Here is a 15,726-nt window from a genome sequence, read left to right as displayed (position 1 = left end):
GCCGGGTTAGGCGGACGCTGCGACTCCTCACTCCCTAACAATATTCAATTCTATGCCCTAACTATAAGCTTTATCAAACGTCCGCAGTCATTGTATGTAACTGCTGCGAGACTTGAGAGCTGCTGCCGTCTTTTTCTTTAGCATCAAGGCAAGCAATATGAAGACTGTAACGCCTGCCGGACCAGCTACATCCTGCTGTCAGAACTTCACTCCAGCTGCGAAGCGTGCCTTGGGCCCTGTCCATGCCGGGCTGGCGCTCACTCCACAGGCCACTAGCCGCTTCTGCGCCTGCCTACCAACAGAGGAACCGAAGCGAAGGCGTACACCTTCTTAGCACTTCGACGACAACAATAGCAGCTGGGCATAACGTCAAATTACCCTCTTCACCAACAACATCCCGAAAGAGGACCCCTTTAACAGAGGCATGGATCCACTAACCCAGCTTCCTCCAGAGAGGGTTCTCTTGCCAGCTCTCCCTTCGCCCTCTTTGGACAACTGGAGGTCGACGTAGGAGCAAACTACGGAGCAAACTACGGAGCAAACTACGGAGCCCCGCCCTTGTAACTTTCTCCGTCTCCAGAGCGGTCTGGAGCTCCTCAGAAGCGGCTTTCTCCTACGCACCAGACTGGCAGCCTGCCTGCCATTAAGGCACACTTACTCTACCTACCCGGCATCATTAAGAAGGCGGCGGAGATGAGAGGCATTGCGATGCCGAAAAAGCAGCCGGCACCTGCTCGTGGCCTCTTGGGTGGAGACGTCTACGTCCATGAGCCGCTGGCCAGACGGCCTCGACTGTGGCTGGCTTCACGGAGCTTCGACCCTTTTATGGAGGAGGTGTCCTCTGACCCCAAAATACAAAAGGGTCCGGTGTCCTGCTACACAACATTGACCAGGGCCCCCAGTGACACAGAAGCAACATAGGCAAAGCCATGCCGGTTGTCCTGGCGCTCACCAAGGCTTCCGCGGTGGCGTTGTCCAGGATCATGGCACTGCAGGCGGGGTTGCAGTGGAACATCTGGCTACACATGTTACAGTTCCCCGTCAAGATCAGATCTAAGCACCTAGATGGTCCCATGGTCCCCGATGGGCTCATCGGGGACCATGGGATGGGCTCCTCAGGATCGCCACAATCCACCTGCAAGAAGCGGCTGAGGAAGAGGAGAAACTTCGGAGACACACCTGCTGGACAGTAACCCGTCATTCACACCGAATGTCAAACTCCTTTTGGTCAAAGATGTTTTCCCTGAGGGTTTCTTCCCCTGTCCTTACAGCAACGAGGCACAAGAAGCGCCTCACCGGCTCTGCCTCGTGCGTGCATTTTCTCTGACACAGCAGCGTCTGTGTCGCTGGCTGCGTGATGCTATCACTCAAGCCTATATTGCAGATGGAGTGGAGCCTCCTCAGGGCATCCGGGGACACTCCACGAGAGCTTAAATCACTGATGATGCACTGTTAGATCTGGTGTTTCATATTGAATGACAACTGGATCAAATGCACCCAAATACAACCACCTCTAATCTCACAGTTGCTTGTTTGTAGAATGCATAGAGGCTTGGTATGGTAGGCTATTGTCTTCACCCCTCCTGAAACATTGACTGAAGAAAAATGCTGATTGTTGGGAGTAGATCTCCGGTCTCGCATCTGTAATCTACAGTAACTGAGGACGTATGAGACCCGTGCAGGGCACAAGCACGCAAAAGAAGTGTACATAACTGCGCATGCACAAAGGATAAACCTAATAGCAACAGCTCTTAGCGGTCTATGCCTATACTCACTGAATCTGGATTTAAAGTATATTTAATACCCAGCCCTGTAGTTTAATAGCATAAAAAATGGGTTGCCAAACTTTTTCTAAAATGCACTGCTGTCATGATTTCTCTGCTGCAGTTTTCCTGTATGTTGCTGCTGAACCCCTTCTTGTTTTCTTCCTGTAGAGACAAACAGTCAGGCCAGGAGCAGCCAAGAGGAGAGGGAGCACCACCTGGCAACAGCACTGTCAGTGGCACCAAGGTAACAGGAAGTATCCCCATCGTAACAGACCAGCAGGTGTATTTGCATTTCCTAGAATAGCGAAGAAATGTCCTGCCCTACTCTGCCTCTGATTGGCAGTACTCATTGCCTTTGTTGGTTGGCTTGAGATTGGTTAGTGTGTAAGAATTCCAGGGTCAGCCAATCAGAGGCAGAGTAGGGCAGGACTAGTCTTCCCCAAACTAGGAAACGCACATTTGTGACCATAAGGGAAACTCTGGTTCTAATAGACTCCAAAAATCGAATGAAAAAATGTCAACCTGGGCCCTGCTGAGAAGCCTATGCCAGTCTGTTCCTTTAGAGCTCAGTATTGTGGTTCCAGAGGTAAAAATACCATTCATTTTTTATTATTAGCCATAATAATGACAAATAATGTCCAAAACATCCAAGGTAGAAGGATTTATGCTCCTGTAGAAGCCACAAGTCTGTTTGAAATCAACATTTTATTAAGAAAAACACGTTTCATTCGCTACACTACCCACAATCCTAAGCTGATTGGTGAGACGCCTTGACACTATATTAATCTATAAAAGAGGGGCCTAGGCTCCTATGCAGTACCCACATTGCTACTTATGTTAGATTTTGGAGACTGTCAGAACCGGCTAACATGGCACCCAAACAGGTACCCCACTAATGTGTAACTGTGTAAGACCCATCCAAGCTAAATCTTGGTACGAAGCACATTAAACCTGCAGTAGGAGATGGACTAACCTAACCCTAACCCAGTAGCATTGTATCAAATGACAAAACTAAAGTCATAAAATTAGTTTAGGTAAAAAGTCCACATCGGGGAATACAGACCAACAGAAACAAACCATCCCCATTCTTCTTTTGGATTCCATCCCCTCATGACCTCTCCTACCCAAGCATTACCTGACCTCATGCAGGAATGGGAGCACAGAAACGGTAAAGCCACCAGAGAGAGAGTTGTCCCAGAGCGAAAAGCCAAAGAACAATAGACCCAGACAGATGGCCTTCTGAAAGGTGTTGGGGGACCACTCTACAACCCCCAAGGTGTTCCTCTAAAAGCCCCAACTGCTGCGTTCGCACCACCACAGGATTTGAGGATATTCAGGGAAAACCCTCAACCTAACCATAGGCGTAGTGGCATTAGCTAAGTCACGCCAGGTGTCGTGGTTACACCACTCAGATGCACAATGTCTTCAAAACAGTAAAACAGGAGTTTGGTTTACATAGATCACTAATTTGCTGCCTTAACCCTAGACCGTTAGCAGAGAGGGAGATGGGCCTGACCGTCCCAGCCCCCATCCATCTTCTATCACCTGTTCCCAGACAGAAGAAGGTTTTCCACGACTATGTTCCAGCGCCCCTACCAGAACAAATGGAAAACAAACGGGAAAACTGCAACGTGGGAATGCGTCGGGCTGCGCCCCGCAACGCCTGCAGCTGTACAACCACATGGGGGAAAAATTCAACTATACCACTCTTAAGAATCCCCTGTCCTGGAAGGATATCACCTATTACAGACCAGGGTGGGTACCGTGCCACCTGCCATTTTTCAAGCCTGGCAACCGGTACTGGGAACTAAAGGCTAACAGCACCGTGGTCTCCATTGGCATGGCACCGCCATATGGAAAAGGTCCGAAGAGGGTGGCCTGTGGAGTAATCTGTTACAACCACTTTGAAGGCCCTTGGTGCGAGGTCCAGTCCCACAATGGGGACGGGGTCTGTTTCCTCAGCACAAGGTCTGCCATCGCCCATCGCCTGTGATGAGGCACAGACCACGGGGGGGGGGGGATGTAAGAGGATGACGGGATGTTTACCGAGGGGCCGAGCGTGCGTTCCTCCGGTGCTCACTGCACAAACCGGAAAAAAGAAAGACTGACAATTTGAAACAAAATGCTCTAATCTAACCTCTGTAAAAAAAAAACTGAAAACTTTATGTGCATGTGTACTCTGTGTAACCTACGAGAAGCTTTGGATTCAGTTTTTAATCATGTAATATAAAGAGAGATTAGAGAGACTGAGACAGCACTCTTCACAAGAAACCTTGGAAAAGCAATCCTCTAGGGCTTGGCGATATGGCGATACATGTCGTCAAATCTATATCATATGTTTATCGTAAATACACTACCGGTCAAAAGTTTGGGGTCACTTCGAAATGTCCATTGTAGTCCATTATAGACAGAATACCCGCTGAGATCAGTTGCCTTGTTTTTTTAACCAGGGCAGCAGTTTCCAGATTACATTATGTGCTTACATAATTGCAGATAGGTTTGCCAGTGTTTTTCTAGTTAGTTTTTTAAAATAACATCAGATTAGTAAACAATGTGCCTTTGGATGATTGAATGAATGGTTGCTGATAATGGGAAATGTAGATATTGCATTAAAGATCAGCCCCCCCACTCAGATCAGCTGGTATTCTGTCTATAATGGAGTGGTATGGACATTTTTAAGTGACCCCAAACCTTTGACCGGTAGTGTATGTTTCTAAACCGTCTCTGTTGTGAAGTCAAAAACAAGCAAGCGTGTCATGACAATAGTTGCGTTCCTTACGTTCATTTTGCACTAAAGTTCTTCATTAAAATAAGAAAATACTGTATTTATCATGTACTTCATTCACACAGGAGTAGTAGTGGGTACCAAAACCCCAAAAAGGTTTATTACATTTTAACAACTTCACTTGTATTTAGCCTTAGCAAAAAAAAAAGCCACATTTTATAAAGACTTTCGTTTTGTGCTCTTTTTAAAAGTATAGCTTTATCTTTTTCTTTTTTTTTTGTGAAAACTAATAGATATCCATCTCTTCACAAGAGAATACCAAAATAGGCTTTATATATTTATTTAAAAACAAGAAAAGTAGACGTGTTATGTTCTATATTGTCAGTGCGATATAGAGCAACCTGTATATTGGACTAGAAGCTTTTGGCTCATATCGCCCGGCCCTACAATCATGCTGTTTTTACTCTGTATGACATTTTGTACATTATTTTTATTTTGCTTAATAAAACCAAATAGATCACTTGGTCTATTGAAAGACAAGTACCTTCTCTAATTGTTCCATCCTCCTGTCCAAGACGTCTCCAGCGACTCTGTATTCCTAATTCTACATTTCTCTCTAAAGTGTTTGTTTTGTCCCTCAAGAGAGAGTCTGACGGAGTACAGGACCCCCCTGGATTCTAGTGTGGTATAGAAAGCCTGCAGGAAGACTCGATTTTGGCCAGTTCTCATTAATATTCAACGAGCTAAGCTGCTTGACTCTGGTTGGCTATGAGCTAGCCAATGAGAGACTGGCTATCAGGATCTTTTACCCAGCGCAACTGGGCGAGCTCATGAATATTAATGAGCTCAGGCAACATGACGTCAGACTGACCAGTTGTTGTGATTGGTCTGATTTCTCCTCTTATTTCTTTTCAGTGGCTAGAGCTGACAGAGGAGATAGCAGTTCATCTTCACATTCACAACACAACACACACACGCATTTGTTGAAATATGTTCACACACACAACTCATTATCTCACACACTCACCATACACCCCCCCCCCCCCCCCCCCCCCCCCCCCCCCCCCCCCCCCCCCCCCCCCCATCCGTCTGTCTGAATCAATTTCTTGTTTCTTGCGCCCTACCAATGCCTCCTCAAAAAAAATCCTCCTTGTGTCCACATGAACTGTGTGTTGTCTTGTGCATTATGTTGTGATGTTGTGTTGTATATTATGTTGCTGTCTTCATTGTGTCTTTTGGAGAAAGCGTGTGGTGGCGTTGTTCCATAGCTGCCGCCCGGGGCACCTTTAATGTAAACATTAACCTGGTGCATTATGGACATATTTGAGGGATGTGTCTTGTAAAATTTACAGCAGAACTTCTCTGAGAATCTCTTTTACACCCAAACAACATTGGTCTTGTAACTTAAATTTTCGTGACGTGCTCGATATTGAATTGGAAATGTAATAGAATCGGGAAATCATCGCCAGTCTTGGTTTTTGTTGTTGTTGTGTAATATCTGGTGGTTAGAGACACTACAGTTAAGGTATTTTTTTCTTATTGTGGGGTTAAATAGCACCCATCCAATAGAAACGTAGCACCCAGTTTGACACCTGCGTTAGATTTTGGAGTCCCAAATCTGAACCGGATAAAGCCGACCTTACACCAAACGACTTGTCAAGCAATTCCACCGTTGCAGACAAATGAGCGACATCGGAGTGAAATCATGAGTCCTTCTAGAGTTGGGACGCGCTCAAGTCGTCTCCAACGTTTGGTGTAAGGTGATCCCAAAACTCAGTCCGAGCTGTTTGAAGTCTTTTTCCGGTTTTGATGTTCCAACAAAAAGTCCACCGGTTTGATATCATAAGTTTAAAGTGTTGCTAGTGAAATCTTCTAGAACTCAGTAATTGTTTTTTGATGTGAGATGGGCTCAGACTTTATTCTTATTAAAGTCTTTTCAGAGTCTTCTAGTGCATGCTAGGCATAACGCAACCCAAATCCTGCTCTGCCCCGTTTACAACAGATCCAGCAGCCTAAACCACACCCGCAGCAACTGAACCACACCCAGCAGCTCCAGCCGAGTCGCCCCCACCTCCAGCCACCGCCTCCCAGCCAGCAGCAGCAGCAGCAGCAGTGGGGCACCAGCCTCCTGCAGCCCCCCCACCTGCATCGACTTCCCAACCAGCCTTTCACCCGCAGCCCCATGCTGGGGCCCCTGACCGCTCTGGGAGGAGGCCTCCTGGGGCCAGTTCCTGTCTGGCCAGGGGGCCTGGGCCCTGCAAGCGCTGCCGCCCTGGCCTGGGGCTTCCAGCAGGTCGGCAGGGACTTCACTGGTCCTAGACTGCTGGGGGGGTTCCACAACCCTGCAGGGCAAGGCGGCAGCAGGTACAGAGGGGGGCAAAGGGGAGGAGGCTTTAATGGGATGTAGAGAGCCGGTCTGACCGCACCCGCTGATACACCTGCCGCCGTTCATGGAGCCGGTTTATTAAAAACTACCACCAGAGAACAGGAGGTGGAAACTTCCTAAACACTGACAGGTCCTGGACTGAAAAGGGAAGGAGGGACCACTCTCGCTCTGTACGCAGCTTGCAAAGTTTACTCTCTAGCATCACAAACTCACCAACATGCTGATCCAGGACCGTCGTAGTACAAATCACGGGCTCCGAGAATCTGGCCGTTTGTCACTCGGGTTCATACACTCGCCCACAGGAAGATTGTTGAAACTACAAACTCATGTCTTTTTTTGAATTTGCTGATATATTTGATAGTGACAGTAAAGGTACAGGCAGGAAACAACAAGTCCCCCCCCGACCCCCCCCGGCAGGAATCAGATCCGTCACGCTGCTTTTGTTACATGGCAACCTTAGCGACACTAGAGGAGAAGAATTGATGTCAGGCAGGTGTAAATTAACAAAAAATAACTATTTATTTTGACAGGGGAACGTTGTCTTCATTAAAGTCAATACAAGTCATGAGAGCTCACTCTGTTCCCCTGATGACTGGAAGCTTTGTGCTAGAGACCAGTAAACAGTGTTGACCCTGCCTGACCTTCAGGCTACAGCTACACTACTACGTTTAGGTTTAAATATTAACACACTCTGCCACGTTTACACCTCGCATTCACGCTACTCCGGCGTTTCCGAGCCCTAAAAACAGAGACCTTTTAAACATGGCTGCCTCCGTTTCGGTTTTTAAACTCTGGGGTTTCTTCGTGGTCTAGACTGGCAGAAACAGAGACCTCTGGAAACGCCGCCGCGCGTCAGTCTTTTCGGTCAGTAACGGTTTCACCGCGTCCTCGGACCATGCTAATAAATCCCTGCTCTTACTGGTCTTTCTCCGAAGGATTTCCTGTATTTTCAACTTATACGTCCATGATTCTAACCGCAGAGCAACGTCAGACAATCCGCTTCCTGTTTACACCGGCACGCACATGCCCAGTGTGTGCGAATGGTCATGTGATGCGTGTTCTCAGCCGTGTGCACATGGACGGAGATTAGTTCTGCTGCTGGAGCTAAAACTCCGGTTTTTGTCTCAAAGCGGTGCGTCAAAATGAAAACGTAGTAGCGTGGATGTAGTCTTTTCCACTTTTAAAGTCTTTGTCACAGGTCATTATATATACTGGGGCTCCTTTTGGCACTTCTGTTTAATTGTGGGAGGAGATTTAATCACTTCATACGTGCAACAGGCTGTCGTGTCTCTCCTAAAATACTCACTTTAATCTATTATTGTTCTCTTCATTTAGAAAATGTAGTAAACAAGCATGCAAGTGGAACATCAAACCCACACACATTGGTTTACTATCATATATAGAAAAGAAAAAAAGTGCAACATTTTGTTTTAAAGTTTGACTTCCACCCTGTTGATTTTCAATATTCTTTCTAAAACCAGTTTTATGTATTTTGAGTTTTAAGTTCCAGTCCACATGCTCTTATGTGCTCTTATCAGAAGACCACTAACACTTTGTCACTCTCCGAGGAAACGGTAGACAATGCCCCAAAAACATGAGGATCACTTTGTTTTTAATGGGAGTAAAGAGTAACCCTTGTGTTGTGTCCGGAGTGTGGACTTATAATATGTGAAATAAGTTGTTGTGCCAGCTCACACTACAGGAATCCGCTGTTGTAGAGTCCGATAAAAACGTATTGTATCCACTACCTGTTAGGACTGAAGAATTTAGAAAACACTAAGAGAGGTTCTCCTGCCCCCTTTGAATGTGTGTATGCAACGTTAAAAAAAGAAGAAGAAAAAACAGTAGAGGCAGGATCTTGTTTATCTGCCGTGTTTTCAGAGTGTGATTAATCTAAGACCTGACCTGACGTGTGCATGCGTCCGTTTCCGGAGGTGCTTTCTAACTCAGAGATCCTCTTCTGACTGAATGAACGCTCTCAGGTTTAATCAGTTCAAGAGCTTTGTGTAAATATTTACCTGTTTTTCCTCTCTCTGTACGCTGCTCTGATTTAGAGCATTGACTAAAATGCTAAAAGCCTCCGGTTGGGTCTCGTTTCCCAGCTTTCTTGAACACAACACCAGCTTGACGGTAACTTGTTGACAGCGTTCTGTCAATTTTAACAACCCAACACCTTCATTTCCTCAAAGGAAACCTTGATGTTGGTGTTTTCTACAGTAAATAACAGCTGCTTATTTGTCCTCTTTGCATCATGAGAGCGACCAAGATGCACCCTGTTGTACTCTAGTACAACTTGTAAAGAAAAACGATGGATAGACTACTTTACACGTCTTCCAGTGGACTCTTTGTCTTGTAAAATATAATCTTTTCTTTTTTTTGTACTAAGCGTTTGGTGTAACACCCTGAGAGCTGTTTGTGTTTAGTTGATGTTGTATGTACAGTAGGAAGTGACTGTAACAATAATTTTAACTTAAAAGTCTTTTTATGTTTTTTTACCTCATTTTTTGTATTAAAAATGCCTGCGTAAACCATTGAGTTTGCCTTGAGATGTTGTTGATGTCACCTAAACACACACAAATACACCTCAAATATGGATTTAATTTTCATCCTGTCCACACCAGATATGTTGTGTGCACACATAATCATAGAGAGAGAGAGATAGATAGGTAGATGGTAATATCTTGTCAAACGATGTGTCAAATCAACTTTTTGGAGCTCAGGCTAACAACGCCTCCCTTTGGAAGTTTCACATTTAATTAAAATAGATTTAATGTGGCTTTTTTACACTGATAAACAGTAAAAATACTCTTTTTGACAAAGTGAAAACAATCTCTTCAAATCTATTCAATTAATTCCAAATCACCGCCGTTGAGCAGAAACCTTGTATCGCCATATTTTTTGTAATTTTCATTTTTCTTTCGTTCAGTGCTACTGGTCTCCCGTTACGTCTGTCTGTGTGTTTTACAAATATTTTAACTGTGACGTGATGATTTTGTGACTTTGTGGGAAGAAAGTTTGAAAAATGAACCTTTTTCATTTGCTGAACAGATTTTGGACATACAAGGTTTGTCAAGCCATGAAATTAAAGAATCCGAGTTTTTAAAGGTTAAAGTGCTCATATTAGGCTTTATGGCTGGTTAGAAAAATCTAAATAATGCTATTTTTTAAACAGCCTAATATTCCTTTTTCTTCAAACTTGATCAACTTTGGTCGTGTTTTGCTGTGGAATTGAATGTGCAGTGTTCCCACTGCATTCATATTATGGAATTAAAAGCCATTCTAAGGATTTGGGGCATTCACTTATTTAAACACACTGCTTTTATTCTGAAAACAACTGTATATGTTTAATTTTTTATCCGAGTTGCATTCAGAAGAGATGTGCTTTCAGCTTTTGGCGGAGGATCCGTTGACTTTCGGCTCAACCAGACCAGCGATCCAGGTGACGTAGCAGCTTGGTTGCTTCTCTGTCGTCATCGTGTTGAACCAATAGCGCGTCAGGTGGATGAGCCAGTTTGTGATTGGTCCCCGCAAATTTGTAACGGAAACAGGATAGAATAATGTACGTGGTATCCAGCCTCAGCTGCAAGGTAAAAAATCAAATCCCCCCGCAGATTGGGGGGTGGGGGGGGTGGGAGGGTTACCCAGTCAGGGTCCGTTATGCAACACAAACACAAATGTGATGGAAAACCTGAAGCCTCCAGACACAGAATAAACCTCACACTTTATTTAAAGATCGTCTGGTTTATTCGTGTTTTGATTAAAAGTCATCAAAAAGTGCAGTTGTAAGAAATGTGAAAGGTTTCAGTAAACTTAACATTCATCTTTACGTTACTACGGTACAACCAGAAAGAATTCCACAACACAGGAGCAGGAAGAAACCGAGCTCCCTAAAAAAAATACACATCTTTCATTCATGATTTAAGTGCTTTCTCCTGCAGGATGGATGATGTAATATGACCCCGCACGCGTTGGTACAGTGTTGTTCTACAAAAGTGCATTAACAGAATTTAAAAACACAATCTTCACATACAACGTTAAAGTAATATTAAGTTCAGTTAGGGATAAAACAGGAGCGGCATTTTAGTTCCAGACCATTTGGTTTTGAAGGTCTTAATGTGAGGTAGAGCAGATTTAAAGGGCCAGCGTGTAGGATTTAGTGGAATCTACCCCCCCCACCACCTGAAAATGAGCTCAGCCTTTCTGCTGATTTTGTCCAGTGGCCACTCGCGGTACTGCAGCAAAGAATCCCCGGGCGACCCACAAAGGATTGTCCCTGTCGGCCACCATTGTTAAAGAGACGGCTGCTTAACGGATGCCAGGAAGCCATTCTCAATTTTTAATCCATGGACTTTTTATATTTGAGAAAAATAAATAAAAAAACCTTCCCTCGAGCCGGGAACAGCTGTTAAAAGAACCTGAGACGTCAGCGGCATGTAAAGTCTCTGGGCCAAGCGGGAACCCCCAGACAGGACCAGCGGGACAAGCACTGCCCCCCCCAAAGGTGTGTCAGAACCTCGTTTGGCCTTTAGGTAATCGAAACAGGAAAGGCCCCTCTAGAGCCCGGGTTGGGTTTGTCCCTGCTGGGCTACTGTAGAAACATGGCGGTGCAACATAAAGGGCTCGTTCTTAGCTGATGGAAACACAACCGTTCTTAGTTTCAGGTATTTATAAACTAATGGAAACACAATTGTGATCCATAAATCTAATTATTTCCATTTCTGCCAACGGACCCCTTTAAATCCTAGACCCTGGTCCCCCTGAAAACCGGAGGTGAAACAGTCAAAGTTCAAAGCTAGAATTTATCTTTCTAGATTTTCAGGTTCAGATAGAACACAAATGTGAGTTCCCGTTCCCACGACGATGTCTACTCAGTTACGCTCATTATCACAGTTAAAGGCTGTAGTGAATACTGTAGACCTCCAGTGTCCTCTGGTCACGCACTGGACCGTCTCCTGCAAGGCCGTCAGTTAAAACAAATTAAATAAATAAGTTAAATCAAATTCAAAGTGACATGAGATTCCTTTAAATGAATCTGCACGTATGAATACGTTGTGGAGTTGTTCTTTTGCAGCCACTCTTCTACAACTTTATCTGTTTTGACGATACTACGGTTTTTAACAGTGAAAAGAAAAAGAACTGCAAAGTGCTTTGTAAGATTTGGGAAACAGTCTCTTCCCTGAGCTGCAGGCAGGAAAACAAAAACAATCCCTTCTGCTTCTTCATTATAATTACATCCAGGACAGGTGGGACATAATGCCCCAGATCAAGAGAATCCGTTAAATTCACACCGAAACCATCAGAAACGCCCCAAAATCCAAGTAAACTCCAGGATGTGGTTCAGATAACGTCCAGGTTCTAAGTGTTGTGGCACTGAACGAGCTCCTGTTCCAGTTAAATGTCGGCTCACACACACTGTAGTGTCGCTGCTTCATCCCGACTCAGGAACACACACATCACCGTCCGCACACACATAGCCGGGGTCGCTCCACCCTAAATCCCACCAGGTGCGGATGCGTCGTCCGCCATGCGTCATACCAAACCCGGAGCGCCTGAGAAGCGGAGCAGCTCGCCAGCTCAACTCGCAGATTTCATTGTTTTGATGATTTTTCTTGGATACTTGTGTTTCTAAACGGAGAAAGTAGCCTACATAGTGAAACGGTTTCTTCCATTTAGTCCAGTTATGAACGACACGGATCAACGACTCCGTGGCCGTGTTTTTGTTTTTAAGACAGTGAAGGGATGTGATCTAGAAATCGGGAGTCTGTACAGCGTCTTTACTTAGAGAGTTGACCGGATGAGTTGACCGGATTTAGTCCCTGCTCGGTCAGTGAACGCCTCGCGGCTCCGTTGAGAAACACACCTGGCTCGTCCCGTGAGCGTGCTGCGTCGCGGTTGGTGGAATCACAAGCATGGTCTCGAGAGGCCGCGGTCACATGCGGTGCGTTGCCAAGTGCGGCCGGTGCTCGTTGTCATGGCGCTTCAGTAGAGGATTCAGGTCCGTCTCCAACTCCCTCTGCTTCTGTAACAAACCCTGAAAACACACACAGACACTGGTGTGTACGTCTAGACTTGTGTTTACATGTTAGTAGATTAACAGTTACGATCATGAACAAAAACAGAGAAACAGCTCATCTTTACATTGAAAAAGATCAATGAGTTGATCGATTAATATATATATTTAGTGTGTGTGTGTGTGTGTGTGTGTGTGTGTGTGTGTGTGTTACCTGCCGTAGCTGGGCCAGGCCTCTGAGGATCTCCTGCTGTCGGTGTGTGTGAGTGTTATGGAGCCGGTCCGGGTGGAGGAGTCGATGAGGAGATGCTGCTCTCTGAGGAGGATGTTCTGACGAGGAGAACGTAGAGTTTGTAACAGTAGTATCAGAGCCCGTCTACGGAGAGCCTGTTCGCGCCCTATTAAGCCCCGTTGTAGTGAATTTGGGTGCAGTCCCACCAGAGTTCCACTGGGGGTGATCGCGGGCGAGTGCAAAATGAATGGGAGTCTATGGAGCTAGACGGCTGAATTGGTCTCTTTCGCCTGATTGTAGTTGAGAAATCTCAGATTTGATTTAAATTCAAGTTCAACATGGATTACAGGTCGAAAGTTGAATGAGTGAGTCGTCATGTCCTTTTGATGGCTCACAGATTGAGTTGTTGTTGCCCGTAACACGCTAGCATTCTGCTAATGAATGCCGATTGGTCAGCGGAGGACTGATCACAACCGGAGCTCCTGCTCGATGGCACCCGAAGCGGAGCCAGAACGTCAAAGGGAATATTTCGGCGTGGTCTTTAAAACGTTAGCAAACCTCTCTCTAACACGTGTATTTACAGGGAGAGCCTAACCCGCCAGCTGGGTTGTCGAAGCCTCGAGAGAAAAAAGAAAGGGACTCGGAGCTCGCTGAAAGCAGTATCTCCAGCTGTGTGATCTCTATGATGTCATCGAAATTTGAAAAGGCTTAAAAAAACAACAACAACCAGCAGTGTGTATTTTCTTAGCACCCTCCCCCTTTGAATACAACATTCAAATTATAGACAAAAAATGATATCCGGAGAAAAGTGGATTTTGACAGGTGTCGCTCTATTGACCTCCATTCATTCTGCACTCTGTGAGCGCCCTCATGTGGAACCAGAGTGGAACCGCGACCAGCCAGCAGCATCACGAGAGTGGAAGTTCTCCTCTCGTTAGAAATTCTCTGGTACACGCTGTCCAGATTATAAAAACCCTTGGTGGTTTAATACATATATAATTCTCTTACCTGAAGTTGTAATGTAACATTTATTCCGTATACCACAAACTTTACATTGCTCTAGTCCACTTGCCCAAAATATGAAATATGACACTATACAATGTTGATAACTGGCAAATGGCCATGGTAAAAGTGGAAAGATTCACTCCACCTCATGCAGTGAAAGCATCATCCTTTACATAGTTTACCACCCCTATCTGACCCACGTCATACCAAGAGTTGAGAGAGTGTGTGTGTGTGTGTGTGTGTGTGTGTGTGTGTGTGTGTGTGTGTGTGTGTGTGTGCGCCTTCCTGCCTCCATGGGTGCGTGTCTCTAACCTGTGTGTGTGTGCGGTGGGGGGGTGTCAGCAGGATCCAGTGGATCCAGGTTGAAGACTTCATCAGTCCGGATGTAAGGGATGAACTCCAGGCCTGGAGGGGTGGGGGTGGGGGTGAGGGTGAGGGTGAGGGTGGGGGGTGCCTGCTGACTCTGAACCCTGTGTCTGACAGCAGGGACGGGAGGAGAGCGCCCCCTGGGGGAGACATCAACACAGAGGAGTCAGACCGCGTCAACTGCATGTTCCCGGTTTGTGCATTTTGTAACTATACGAACGGACTTGTAGCTTCTACAGGGTCATTAACCTTCTTCTAACAGCCTCGGAGCTCGGAATGGATAGAATTAAAAGGATTTTCACTTTTGGGGAGCACACTGTTTGAGCTCTTTGACTGTAATTGCAAAGCTAATGTAGCCTTAGATGCACCTGCCGTGACATAGCTGCGCGCTGCCATATGGGACCAGGCTAAAAGTGTTCATTCTGAAAGTCACATTGCTGATGCTTGACATGCTGCCCACCTTTCAGTGTTGATGGCTGCAGAGATGCCGTGTTCTCTGGAAACACTCTCCACCTGGAACAATAACAGGCATTAACTACTCAGTGTGTGTCAGGACGTTAGTGTGCAGTAAGAAAGTAAGACATGTTTGTGAATCACAATTTAAATTAAATAATAGAATAATGGCCAGAAAAGTGTTTCTGCAGAATATAATGAGTGAAGTTGACCTTTTTGGTTATACAATGTAGAATTAGACATTTGTGTGAAATGTCATAATGACCGTATGAATTCTTGAGTTATGGCACCCTCATTAAAGCACATTTTGAGAGGGTTCATGCGAATGGGACGTGAGGCCGGACGGACAACATACAGATGGTCCCCGGCGCAGAGACATTATTCAATTAAGACTAAAGTATTTTTTTCCGAATTCAGTATGAAGGTGTACAGTGTGTCATCTGTCAGGAAGCCTCCTACCTTCCTGGTGGGACTGGTTCTGGTCTGTGAGGGGTTGGAGGAGAGACCAGGCTCCTGGTGCTGAGGAGGAGGAGGAGGGTCGGTCCTGGACAGACAGGCCCTCTCCTGCAGAGCGAGGAGCTCGGCCTGCCTCCTCTGTCGACTCTCCTGTCTGTTCCTCTGCAGAGTGGCGGGGTAACGCTCCGAGGCTGGAACGAACTGACGGCTGGGCCTGGAGGAACAGAGTCCAGGTACAGGAGGGTCAGGGTAAATACTGCTGGAGGAACAGGGTCCAGGTACAGGAGGGTCAGAGTAAATACTGCTGGAGGAACAGGGTCCAGGTAC

At 45.8% G+C, this 15,726-nt stretch overlaps 2 protein-coding genes across 3 annotated transcripts in view; one reads left to right on the top strand and one right to left on the bottom strand.

Annotated features, from left to right (window-relative positions):
• Nucleotides 1-7,264, top strand: part of tasora (transcription activation suppressor a) — a 34,102-nt gene extending 26,838 nt beyond the window's left edge. Inside the window, exons 28-29 of one of the 2 annotated variants that reach the window (XM_034869942.1) lie at nt 1,935-2,010; nt 6,494-7,264. In XM_034869942.1, the coding sequence (XP_034725833.1) occupies nt 1,935-2,010; nt 6,494-6,898 (481 nt within the window). In that variant the 3' untranslated portion in view covers nt 6,899-7,264. Of the gene's footprint in view, nt 1-1,934; nt 2,011-3,252; nt 3,794-6,493 lie in introns of those variants that run through there. The other variant, XM_034869940.1, reaches the window with a different exon arrangement.
• Nucleotides 7,265-12,447: 5,183 nt separating this feature from the next.
• Nucleotides 12,448-15,726, bottom strand: part of ccdc66 (coiled-coil domain containing 66) — a 16,940-nt gene continuing 13,661 nt past the window's right edge. The window contains exons 17-21 of the mRNA XM_034869475.1: nt 15,403-15,613; nt 14,951-15,003; nt 14,437-14,630; nt 13,102-13,217; nt 12,448-12,908 (exon numbers count right to left, since the gene is read on the bottom strand). Coding sequence (XP_034725366.1) covers nt 12,807-12,908; nt 13,102-13,217; nt 14,437-14,630; nt 14,951-15,003; nt 15,403-15,613 — 676 coding nt within the window. The 3' untranslated portion in view covers nt 12,448-12,806. The remainder of the gene's footprint in view (nt 12,909-13,101; nt 13,218-14,436; nt 14,631-14,950; nt 15,004-15,402; nt 15,614-15,726) is intronic.

Source organism: Etheostoma cragini, chromosome 4, assembly GCF_013103735.1.
Source record: "Etheostoma cragini isolate CJK2018 chromosome 4, CSU_Ecrag_1.0, whole genome shotgun sequence".
In the NCBI taxonomy this organism is placed as follows: Eukaryota; Metazoa; Chordata; class Actinopteri; order Perciformes; family Percidae; genus Etheostoma; species Etheostoma cragini.
The sequence above is the reverse complement of the archived record's forward strand: the minus strand, read 5'-3'. Positions and strand labels throughout refer to the sequence as shown.